This window comes from Mya arenaria, chromosome 2 (assembly GCF_026914265.1).
Source record: "Mya arenaria isolate MELC-2E11 chromosome 2, ASM2691426v1".
In the NCBI taxonomy this organism is placed as follows: Eukaryota; Metazoa; Mollusca; class Bivalvia; order Myida; family Myidae; genus Mya; species Mya arenaria.
In genome coordinates this window covers 10,367,977-10,381,258 of record NC_069123.1, presented here as the reverse complement: position 1 = coordinate 10,381,258, position 13,282 = coordinate 10,367,977, and the positions used below count along the sequence as shown (strand labels likewise).

The 13,282-nt window shown below is 35.4% G+C and overlaps 2 protein-coding genes across 4 annotated transcripts in view; one reads left to right on the top strand and one right to left on the bottom strand.

Annotated features, from left to right (window-relative positions):
- Positions 1-993: 993 nt before the first annotated feature.
- Positions 994-3,721, top strand: LOC128220739 (uncharacterized). Its single transcript, XM_052929247.1, has one exon. The coding sequence runs from the start codon at positions 1,018-1,020 to the stop codon at positions 2,968-2,970; it is 1,953 nt and encodes a 650-aa protein (XP_052785207.1). The 5' UTR covers positions 994-1,017; the 3' UTR covers positions 2,971-3,721.
- An 8,137-nt stretch (positions 3,722-11,858) lies between these two features.
- LOC128211321 (fas-binding factor 1-like) overlaps positions 11,859-13,282 on the bottom strand; it is a 41,642-nt gene continuing 40,218 nt past the window's right edge. For all 3 annotated transcript variants that reach the window (XM_052915987.1, XM_052915997.1, XM_052916006.1), the window contains one exon: positions 11,859-13,194. In XM_052915987.1, the coding sequence (XP_052771947.1) occupies positions 13,117-13,194 (78 nt within the window). In that variant the 3' untranslated portion in view covers positions 11,859-13,116. The remainder of the gene's footprint in view (positions 13,195-13,282) is intronic.

Genomic DNA, 13,282 nt, shown 5'->3' with positions numbered 1-13,282 from the left:
GGTTCCATTTGAAGCAAGAAATGATTAATTTGGATTTTGAATATTGCCTCAAAACAAGGTTTCCAAAGTGCTACTGACAAAGGTGATTAACAAGGGAGGTAATTGTCACTACGCCTTCAGTGTCACGTGACCTCTTAGTAAGGGCCATCCGACAAATACCAAACATCCGACAAATACCAAGAAGCAGACGATAAAAATGCAAAAATTATACTTGACAATCAGATAAAAATGCATAGAGCATGGTAAAACAGCAATAAAACCAAGTATAACATCAAATTAGTTCATTATTATTAATTGTAAGCAAAGTATGATTCAGGTAGAAATAATGTCTAATCTTTACAATAACTCATTTCTAAATAACATATGATCAGATTTTTGTTACAGTAGAATAACAGTCTCTATTTTAAAACTTAAATTTAGGGAAACAAAACATGTATTAATTTCCTATCCGAAAGTGTTCTTACACGGTACCACATTCTCCGATTTTCGAAATATGTCCGTTAAATGAAATTATCAAATAAAATATAAATCATGCTCACGTTTGTTCATGTAAACATAGGGCACAATTCCACCACGGAAGTGTCGACAGCTCTTTTTCTTTGCATCACCGTAAAGTGGTGGAGCTGGCGTTTAGAGGTCGTGTCTTACTCCCAGATAAGATTTGGGGTACAAATGAATAATCGTGCGTATGTTATTGATTTATTTATGTAATTGTCCAAGGTCAAAGTTATGTTATGTACAGGGAAGTCGAACTAGTATGGATTGAAGGAAAACAAACACCGTTTGAATGAAAAACGGGCATTTATTAAAATGCCATAAATATTGCTGAGTTATTCAAAAGGTAATTTAGAAAAGTTGTCCGAAAAACATATCTGGGTGGACCAAAACCGCCAAAAGGAAACGCCGCCCAGAGAGACGAGACTGTGTATTGGTTTATAAATCGCCGCTCGGTATAAAGGTAAACCGGCTTAAACTTGCAGCCTTATCAAAACGAAAGTACAAAGTTGATTTTGGAAAATGGCAACATGTCAGAAGATTGAAAACGCTACCAATATGTGTTCAGTGTGTTTGGACCATTTTAGAGACCCAAGAAAACTCCCGTGCGATCATGACTTCTGTGCTGACTGTATTGAAGAGTATATCAAGAAATTCTTGACAACAGAAAAGGACAAGAGTGCATTTCCGTGTCCATTGTGTCGAAAACCAGTTGTCATCAAGAATCTCTCCATTGAAGGTATAGAAGACTTCATTGAACAGTTGACGAAGAGAAAAGAAGTAAATACGTGCGTGGATATGGACAAACAAACTCCAACTGGAATAAAGTGTGATCCATGTAACTTAGATGGTACGAATACAGCAGCTGACGTGTTTTGTGGTGATTGTGATGAACACCTGTGTAACAGCTGCGCAAAATTTCATAAACGAAGCAAGAAACTCAAGAAACATGTGCTCATTACACTTGCTGAAAAAAAATCAACTTCATTCTTTCAAGAAAGCATTGACTATAAATGCAAAGGGCACGATAAAAGGCTCAAGTACATTTGCTTGGATCACAATTCGTTGGGTTGCTCAATGTGCACAATTACTAACCACAAAAATTGCAAGGATGTAAAGTCATTAAGAGAATATATAAACACTTCTCATTGTCTTGATGGTAGAGCTCAGAAACTAAATCAAATACATATGCTGTCTCAAAAATGTACCCAAATGCAATCACATGCAGTAAAGTCTATGCAAATAGAATGTATAGCCTCGACTTTAAAAGATTTCCAAGAAACCGTGTCAGTAGAATTGAACAAAGCCAGAAGAAAAAAAGACCAAAGTGTGAACATCACACATACCGTTTACAGCACTATGCAAGCAGATGCGAAGGGGTTACATGGACTTCTTCTTTCGTGTGATAATGATATTGATGGCAAATCTGTTGTGGTTCTTGCTGATTTCAACAAAAAACTCGAGAATCTTACAGCTCAGTTAGAATCTTCTGCAAAGGAAACGACTGTACATCTGAAGAAGATTGAGCATAGTCTCACAGACACTTCCAAACATTTGGCCACCACCATCGATGCCATGAAGGCTGAATTGAGATTTCCAGATCTGTCGGTTGATTTTCCTTCATACTTTTCAACGAAATACACATGCAACCCAAAACCCAAAGAAGTTGATATGATGAACGAAAAGGAAATTGTACTCCTTGATGAAAGTCATCAGAGATTGGTTGTTTTTGATACCAAACTTTTTAAAACGACAAGCAGCTGGCATTTTTCACATCGGCCTTCTAACTTTGCGGTTGTTGATTCAAATACAATAGCCGTGTCATTTCAAACTGAGCGGAAAATCAAAGTTTTTAAAGTCAAAGGCAGTAGTTTAACAGAATACAACAATTTAGCGCTCGAAATGCCCTTTGTTGGACTGACATTTACAAAAAAATTCGCTAACAGTTACCTGTTTTGCTTAGATTGCGATAAGAGAGATGTTGTTAGAGCTGACTTTCCAAGGAACAAAATAGAGTCATTTTCTAATATACACCTGAAAAGGGAAATGATAACGACAATACATACACGAATTCATGCAGACAAAACTGGAGGTGGGTCGCTTTTTATATCTCTTGCACGTGCAAATACAGTGATTGGGCTCACACTTGATGGAAAAATGAAATGGACATTAAACCATCCTCACCTTAGGATGCCAATGGGGCTTGCAATAGGGCCACTTGGAAATTTGTTTGTGTGCTGCTATGAAGGACAAGAAATTGCAAAGGTGGACCAGACTGGAAAACTTCTAGGGTTATGCAAAGAAGATGCATTAAGAGGAACCGTTCGAAAGGTTGATTTTCCTTCATACTTTTCAACGGCGCCAATGGCATTATATTATGACGCATCATCTGATAAATTCATAGTTTGTGACGATGAAGAAGGCAAAGAAATCAAAATGTTCAAAACTGGTGATCTAGTGTTTCATGCAATATAGAAAATATATAGAGCATATACAGCAAACAACGACCATTGGTGGCATCTCACCAATGTTGACTTTGTGAAGAATAAACAAGAATGTGTGAAAAGTTTATATCATTATTTAATTTTGAAACGTTTTATGTATACATTTGAATATTAAATAATAACATCGAATTTATTGGAGTGTAAACAGTAATGGTGTTAACCGAAATGTTTATATTGACAACATCAGTCTTTTAACTGTGCAGTTGTTGATTCAAATACAGTATCTTCATAGTTTCAAATAGTTTTATTTCAAACTGAGCAAAAATATAAATATTTAAAGTCAAAGGCAGTAGTATTACACAAGTGCACACTATGGAAGTGGAATTGCCCTTTGTTGGATTTGCAACTGGTAAACGAAACGTTTGATTCCATTTTGTAAGCTTGCACTTAGTTATTGTCAAATGTTAGAGCTTAAAAAATGTATAAATTACGGTAATAATATATAAATATTTTGATAAGATGATGTTAAGAGGAATTCATCAATAATTGCAATGTTGATATGTATGTTGATTTTTGTGTTGGTTAAACATGTAGAAGTGAAAACTCATATGTATACAACTGTATATTTAATTATTTATACATAAATTGTTATAACAATTATCTTGATGTTGTTTTGAAACCTGTAACTGAAGTATTGGTCCACTCTAGATAGAGCTATTTTCTACTAATATTGAAAGCTCTCAAAAGAGCTAATACATTAGTTATGTTTAATTAATATTACTTTAAAATAGGTGTACATGTATAAATTGAAAATAAAACAAAGAAATTTGATCTGTTGCTGTCTGCTGGTGATTTAAAGCTTGACCAAGGAGTTATTTGAGTGTCATCATTAGACTCGTATTCAATTTAAATATTGTGCTTATCCTAAGTCATGCCTGAGTGATTCCATTAATTTTATTTGCCATTAATTTATCAGGCCAATAAAAAAAATACTCCGTTTTAACTCTTAAATGTAAGTAGAATGCAAGTATACTTATTGAAAACCCGGATAATGTGTTAAAAATGAGGACTCTAATGCTTAAAATATTCCCCTGACATTTGACCTAGTGACATACTTTTGACTGGACATTGTCCATAAGCATGTCCGACCTAAATGTTTTACACAAAAATGCATTAATAAAGGAAGTGAGGGTTTTTATAATTTTATAGCATTTGACATTAGTGTACACTCAACATTTTAAATGTTGAAATATTTTAAAGGCCAGATTTGAAGATGGACAAATATAAATATCTTGGTTCCTTACGGAAGCACAAAACCTAAGTTTGAAACTATATGCCAAATGCTTTTATAGGTCAAGTAAAAATGAGGCCACAATGTCAAAGGTAAGAAAACAGCATTAACACTGGCGAACATCTTTTTAACATAATCATCGAGATTTAGGGCAAGACTGTACGTGTTTATTGGGCCATATTTGAACATTCATATTGATGAAAAGTCTGACCCTAAATCTCAATGGATCTCTTTAATTATTGATCGGAAACGGATTTTCAACATGGCCTTGACCTTTGACCCACTCACATCAAAATCAAGAAGATTTATCGACTGGTGTTGACAAACTTGGCTACCATGTTTAAGGTCAGAGCAATCAAGCGTTCTTCGGTTATAGATCGGAAACATTATATTCAGGTTAAGGTGGCTATGAAACCACCATGACCTTTAACTCACTGACCACAACATTGTTGGGTTTCATCTGCTGTTCACCACGACCTTTACATTTATCTCACTTACTTCAAAATGTATATTGCTGGTCATGACCATTTTTTCCTACCAAATCAAAGGTCCCGATAGAACTTTCTTAAGTTATTGATCGGGAACCGATTCAAAGCTGAAGGTCACCATGACCTTGACATTTGACCGACTGACCTTAAGATTAATGGTCATCTACTGGTGATGACCAACCTGCATACAACGTTTGATGTCACTATAGGATTAAGCGTCATTCAGTTATTGATCTGAAGTCGCGTGTACGGAATGACGCCTTACGACATTGACTTTTGACCCACTGACCTCAAAACATATCGGGTGCATCTGCTGGTCACAGCTAACTTGCCTCACATGTTGAAGTCACTAGGCGTAAGAATTCTTCTAATATTGATCGGAAACCGCGGGGACCAACGAACGGACGGACAGACAGTCCGATTACTGTATGCTGTCCTTGCCGGCATAAAACTTTTAAAAAAAGCAAACTTGGATTTGCTTACTTTTGTTTTATGTTTATTTGTACATGCTTAATCGCATAATTTTGACAAATCTGATTATTTCAGAATTTTAAACTTGTCTAATGGACGGTAAGTTAGTTCCGTATTCCTTATTCCCTTTTCGAATAAGGAAAAGGGAACTAGTTGCAGATAGGCATAAAATCACTTCTTTGTAATGTGTTTCGTCTTTTCATAAGAATTAAACAACTTGATGAAATAATGTGTATTGTCAATCAATTTAAGCCCAACGTACCGTATACAAAACAAGGCAACCTTATATATTCACCAATTTTGCAAAGCCAAACGAAAAATAGACGAAGAAATGATAATTTTAAAACTTCAATACTTCTGTTCTGATTTTGGTTGTAATAAGGAAGAACGATTAAGCGCCATGTTCCTTATTCGTAGTTCCTTATTCGAAACAAGAGGATCAAGATGGCCCTATATCGCTCACCTGATTAAAACTTTGTGCTATATACTTCTTGTTAATTAAAGGGCAATAACAGGGATCGGCTTCTCTGATGTATTATGCGTGTATTATTTTTATGCCCATTCACATTCACACCAAATATTGTGATTATTGGACAAAAGCTTAAAAAAGTTATTGATAGGACAAGAGCAATTTAAGGTAATTTCTATAATTAAAGCGCAATAAATCTTGGGTTCCTAGAGCAATTTTGCTAATTATCAAACACGTTCATACACATTCTGACCAAATTTGGTCATGATTGGTCAAAGGGTTCAAACGTTATTGATCGGACTACATACCGGATGGTGCCTGTTTGCCCTTCCATACACCATAGGTGGAACTATTATATGTCCAGTTTTTAAACAGGCGTGTAAACACATGACAAATATGTATTTGTTTAAAAGGATACAAAGGGCAATAACTCTTACAATATTAAGGTTGGATTTATATAACTCGTCACAAAAAAATCGCAACTTACTGTGAATAAGTTAATGAAGTTTGAAGTTGGTACCTTCAATGATTTAAAAAAAAATAAAAAAAAAAAAACAATAAAAAACCCAGATGACCTATATTCGGACTTGACTTAAAAATTATCAAAACGACCTTTCTGACAAATTTCAAGCATATTTGGGCTGAAAATGTAACCCCTAGAGTGTTAACAAGGTTTTTCCATATTTGGGCTCTGTGACCTAGTTGTTGATCCCAGATGACCCATATTATAACTTGAGCGAGAAATCAACGAAACAACCTCTCTGACAAATTTTCAGGAAAATGTGGCTGAAAATGTTACCTCTAGAGTGTTAACAAGGTTTTTCCATATTTGGGTTCTGTGACCTTGTTTTTCATCCCAGATGACCCATATTTGAACTTGAGCTAGAAATCAACGAAACAACCTTTCAGACAAATTCCTAGGATATTTGGGCTGAAAATATTACCTCTAGAGTGTTAACAATGTTTTTCCATATTTGGGCTCTGTGACCTAGTTTTTGACCCCAGATGACCCATATTTGAACTTGAGCTCGAAATCAACGAAACAACCTTTCAGACAAATTTCCAGGATATTTGGGCGAAAAATCTTTCTTCTAGAGTGTAAACAAGGTGTTTCCATATTTGGGCTCTGTGACCTAGTTTTTGACCCAAGATCACCCATTTTCGAAGTTGAGGTAGAAATCATCGAAAAAACCTTTCTGACAAATTTCCAGCATATTTGGGCTGAAAATGTTACCTCTAGGGTGTTAACAAGGTTTTTCCATATTTGGTCTCTGTGACCTAGTTTTTGACCCCAGATGACCCATATTTGAACTTGAGCTAGAAACTAACTAAACAACCTTTCTGACAAATTTCCAGGTTATTTGGACTGAAAAAGTAGCGTCTAGAGTGTCAACATGATTTTTCTATTTTTGGGTCATGTGACCTAGTTTTTCAGATTATCCATATTCGAACTCGTCCGAGTAATTCCTGGGGCACACATCCTGACCAAGTTTTGTGACAACTGAGGCAAACTTGTGACCACTAGAGTGTTAACTAAGTGTGGACGGACGAAAGATGACGGACATTCATCGATCCTAATAGCTCACCCTCAGCCTACGGCTTTCATAGTGTACATGGAGTTTCACAACATGCAGATGACTACGGCGAAACCTTACTCTGTATTGCATGGATGTTGATGTTGAAAAAGTTCCACCAAGAATGTTTCCAGAGAACATGATGTTTCTAGCCGCCATGGGATGTGTAAGAAGAAGCTTGTGCTGCGGAATTCGTACTTTTGTATTTTGTAACCGACAGCTGATTAAACTGGCAAGCAAATGGCATTGATTACATATTGCCTGTGTTTGTCAAGATGGAGATGTTTGAAATGTTCTTGTGTTGTTTGTCACTTGTTGACTGACTGGATATTTCTGTTTGATTTAAACATATTTTATTGCCTTTTTTCTTTCAACATAATCGGTATTTACAACAATAATATAGAGTATACAAAAAGCAAATGGGTTGGACACAAGTTCTAACAACATTAGTAACGTCTTCCCCATAGTATTTCTGTGACTAGTGATCTGCATTATCTGGTTGGCGGAACCAGATAATTAAATAATTAAAAATATTCGTAATGGGTATAACGCGTAAACATGTGATAAATTGATTTTTTTGAAAAATGGCAACATGTCAGAAGGCGGAAAACGCTACCAATATTTGTTCAGCGTGTTTGGACCATTTTAGGAACCAAGATAATTCCTGTGCGATCATGACTTCTGTGCTGACTGTATTGAGGAATATATCGAGAAGTTCTTGACAACAGAAAAGGACAAGAGTGCATTTCCGTGTCCATTGTGTCGACAACCAGTTGTCATCAAGAATTATCCATTGACAGTATAGAAGACTTTATTTAACAGTTGACAAAGGGAAAAGAAGTAAAAACGTTTGCGGACATGGACAAACAAACTCCAAGTGGAATAAAGTGTGATCCATGTACCAGTAACTTAGATGGTACAGTACGGATACAGCAGCTGACGTGTTTTGTGGTGATTGTGATGAGCACCTGTGTAACAATTGCGCAAAATTTCATAAACGAAGCAAGAAACTAAAGAAGCACGTGCTTATTACACTTGCTAATAAGAGATCAACTTCATTCATTGAAGAAAGCATTGACTATAAATGCAAAGGGCACGATAAAAAGCTCAAATACATTTGCTTGGATCATAATTCGTTGGGTTGCTCACTGTGCACAATTACTAACCACAAGAATTGCAAAGCTGTTAAGTCATTCAGAGAATATATCAACACTCCTCATTGCCTTGATGATAGAGCTCAGAAACTAAATCAAATACATATGCTGTCCCAAAAATGCTCAAAAATACAATCTCATGAACGAAAGGCTAGTCAAATAGAAAATATATCGGCAATATTCAAGGAATATCAACAAAAGATTTCTGTTGAAATGAACAAAGTCAAAGGAAACAGAGATGAGGAAACGAACATCCCCCAGAATGTTTACAGCAGTTTGCAAGCAAATGCGAATGGGTTGTATGAATTTCTTCATTCTTTTGATAATGATATTGATGGCAAATCTGTTGTTGTTTTTGCTGATTTCAACAAAAAACTTGAGACTCTTACAGCTCAGTTAGAATCTTCTGCAAAGGAAACGACTGTGCATCTGAAGAAGATTGAACATAGTGTCACAGACACTTCCAAACATTTGGCCGTCAGCATCGATGCCATGAAGGCTGAATTGAAAATACCAGATCTGTGGGTTGATTTTCCGTCATACTTTTCAACGAAATACACATGTAACCCACAACCCAAAGAGGTTGATATGATCAATGAAAAGGACATTGTACTTCTTGATGACAGTCATCAGAGATTGGTTGTTTTTGATACCAAATTTTTGAAAACGACAAGCAGCTGGCTTTTACCACATCAGCCTTCTAACATAGCCATCGTTGATTCACATACTATAGTCGTGTCTTTTCAAACTGAGAGGCAAATCAAACTTTATAAAGTCAGAGGGAGTAATATTACAGAATGGAACAATATGGAAATAGATTTGCCCTTTGTTGGACTGACCTTTAGCATATTATGTTTACCAAACATCTATGTTTATTGCATAGATAGTGATAAGACAAATATTGTAAGAGCTGCATTTGGAGTGAAAAAGAGAGCTATTTTCTAATATCTACTTGAAAGAGGAAAAGGAAACAATAGCAAATACACAAATGCATGCCGAAAGAAATGGTGGGCTGCTTTTTATATCGCTTGCACGTACCAATACTGTAATTGGCCTAACATTTGAAGGGGGAATAAGATGGGTATTAGAACACCCTCAACTTAGAATTCCAATGGGGCTTGCAGTAGGGCCACTTGGTAATTTGTTTGTGTGCTGCTATGAAGGACAAGAATTTGCAAAAGTGGACCTGACTGGAAAACTTCTAGGGTTATGCAAAGAAGATGCATCAAGAGGAACCGTTCTAAAGGCGCCAATGGCTTTAGATTACGACGCATTATCTGATAAATTTCTAGTTTGTGACGACGAAGAAGGCAAAGAAATCAAAATGTTCAAAACTGATGATCTAGTGTTTCGTGCAATATAGAAAATATATAGGCTAACCTTGTGAAAAGGTAATATATCATGGGTGTCATCTCTGTTGCGCTGACATTGTGAAGAGTAAATAGATAGCTTAAAAAAGCGACCATGGGTGCGACTTAGTAACGTAGACCTTGTGCATAGAAGATGCAGGATGTGTAACAAGTTAATACCATCATTTTGTTTGATATTTTTTATGTATATATATTTGATCATTAAATAAAAACGTTGCATATCATTTTCTTGAATAAAAATTCGGTTTGTAAACATTTAGGGTGTTAACTCAAATGCGACTTGTAATATTTTCGCTATAGTCGCCAAGTCGCTACACTGCAATAATATATGTTTTCGTTAGAAACAAATACAGTTATGTGTAAACATTCATTCATTAAATTGAAATTTAATCTGTATTATATCAGGTGTGTAAGCCATACAATAACCAGCTATACAAACCAGCCATAAACGCCTTTTTGTGAAATATGGTTTATTGTGGAAAAAAGAGTAATTATTATACAAATACATTAATACACCTGAACATTGAACTTGTATATAATTAACAGGGGTACGGTACATTAGTAAGGTGGCCCAGGTTTTAGTAATAACCACTTTATTTGGGGGTAAATGTTTTATGGCACTTTAACAAAAGTTCCACAGAAAGAATTTAAAGAAGGTTGTTTTTGTAATCAAGAGAGATTTCCCTACTGTTGTCTCAGATCCTTAACATTTGATATTCAGAAATAGAAAAATGTATATATACATGTATGGAAAGCATAGAACGCTTGAAACAAAAACATTGGGACATTCACCAAAGAACCTATTTTTGCTGACACTATCATTACTAACAGAAAGTTCTGTTATGAAAAAAATCCTTCAGGTGTTTCAAGACATATGGAGCGCAGGGGCGGTTGTAGGAATTGATGTTAGAGGGGGTGTAACTTAGGGGCGCATCCTTTTGACATACGCCCCTCCCTCAGAGCCGAACGCATATGGCATACACCATTTACAGGGGTGTTTAGTTAAACTTGAAAGAAAATCTGAACATTTTGTAGCCGGAAATGGTGCATTTTAAGCGTATTTTATTACTTTTATCTCCGATATTGAAATAAAAAGTGTGCATTCTGGGTGCCCCCCCCCCCCTTCTTAATCCGCTTGTGGAGTGGAAACCATATGTACTGGCGGTAATGTGAAGAAGCGGTTCAGGAGAAATGTAGTGGACACAAAACATAGTCATATGACCTTTGACTTCATAATGTGACCTTGACATTGAATCAAGCTGATTGAATAATGCGTTCTACACATTGTTTCAATATAGTGAACAATTGTGGTTATTACTTTAAGCGGTTTTAAGAGTTATGGAGCGGACACGAGATGCAGTCATGACTTGACCTCTAATTGTGACCTTGACCTTTAACCGAGCTGGTTGTAACATGTGCTCTGCTCATCTCAATATGGTTAACATTTGTGACGAGTTATTTCAAAATCCTTCAAGCAGCTCACAAGAAATGGAGCAGACACAAGATGTAATTATATGACTTGACCTCTAATTGTGACCTTGACCTTTACTATGCTAGTTGTAATATGCACTTTGCACATCGTCTTCTTGTGGTGAACATTTTTTGAACATTTCAAAAACCTTCAAGCAGTTCAAGAGCAGACACAATTTGTTACGGACAGAGACAGCTATAGAAAATACAATATGTCTCCCCATTTCTGGGGGGAGACATACTTGTAATGAAACGAGAATACCTCTGACATAATTAACAACCGAAAAATTGTCCAAATTGTATACAACCCTCGATTTTTTTCTGAGCGTTCAAAGTAACAACTAAGTATGCTTTTATTTATTTAATACAGGCAATACGCAATGATTGTTGAAGTCTTGCTACTCACTCTGGCTGGCAACACATGTTTCCCGGTCCGGGAGCATTTGAGTTTGGTTAGTGGTCACTAAGCTGGACAAGTGGGTTTTCTTTGGGTACTCCGGCTTCCCCCACAACATTCTCGCATAACATTGTGCCAACAAGAGTGACTTAGTAGAAGTTATCAAAACTTTCTTCACAATTCTTGTAAAATATATGTTCATGTTTAAACTAACAAAAGTGAGCAAATCAAAGTCTGCATTTTATGTTTTTATTATTATTTTATTATTCATAAACATACAGTAGATGATGTAAAATAAACTAAGATACACTTAATGCTACACAAAATGCATATAAATATCACATGGACATGAACAATTATGTATAAATCATGTTAAACTTATCACAGATATGCAATCAAAATAGATGCTGCAAGAATCATCTCCATTTAAAAACTCGTATTGTTTCCTTTTAACTGAATTTTACTATAAATAATACGCTATGACAGTCAAGCTGGTATATACAGGAGACAAATCTGGTAAATTTCTGTGTCACTGTGTTTAGTACACAGCAAATAAAACAAAACTTTAACAGTTTATTCTGAGTCCACTTAAATTATCCATAGTATGACGGCAATAGTTTTAATCATATTCCGGGGAAAATAACTAGCTACTATCTATAGTAAACTTCAGTAATTTCTATAGAAAACAGAATAATGTTAAAATTTGAGTTTTAACACTTATTTTAATAAGGCACGCTTGTACTACGTGAATCATGTACTCCAGTATACACCCAACCTTAAACATCTACAAAAACTCGAAAAACAGTAGATGCTATCAAGTAAATGGGACTGAAGTTTCAAAAGTTAAAAAAAATAAAAAAATTACAATACAATAAATAAACCCTGAATACAACTGTTGTAAAGTATACTTGAGCTCAAGCTGTTTAGCGAATAACTTCATGATTTCATCTATCGTCAAAAACCTGATGTACCTTACACCTAATGTAAAATTACCAAAGCCCATGCCGTTATAATCAATGTAATTTGCAACCAATTTTTTTTCATGTCCTAATACATAATAAAAATACTTGGCACAATTTTTTTACAAGCACAGTTCAATAACTGACCATAAATCATGACACTCATTTCAGCAATCAGACAATTACATGTTTTGTGTATTCTTGGACGTGTTGATATTTTTTTATTCTGAAAAGTCACACAGCATAAATATATATACAAATTCCCTTGGTGACTATTTCACTATCTAATTTCTCTTCCTAAATGTAAAAGTCACTATGGCCAATTATCTACATGTCTATCACTAATGTTTAAATGGCAATGCTGATATTGCCAGCAGATTTTTTCCAACTACACATAAATATGTTATGTTTAATACCTGATGCTGATATGGCCAGCCAACTGTTTTAAACTCTTGGGTAAGGAGAATGGCCACCCATCTACACACATATTACCTATGTTTTATACACAATGCTGATAAGGCCAGCCAACTGTTTTCAACTCTTGGGAGAGGAGTATGGCATAAACTTCAGGGCGTGAAGGTAGAGATTTTGTTCTTCTAGATATTTCTGATCCTGAAATATAACAACATAGACATTACAATTTGATAAAATGAATCATACCAACTTATTCATTAAGGTTTAAATAGTCATACTTATGATA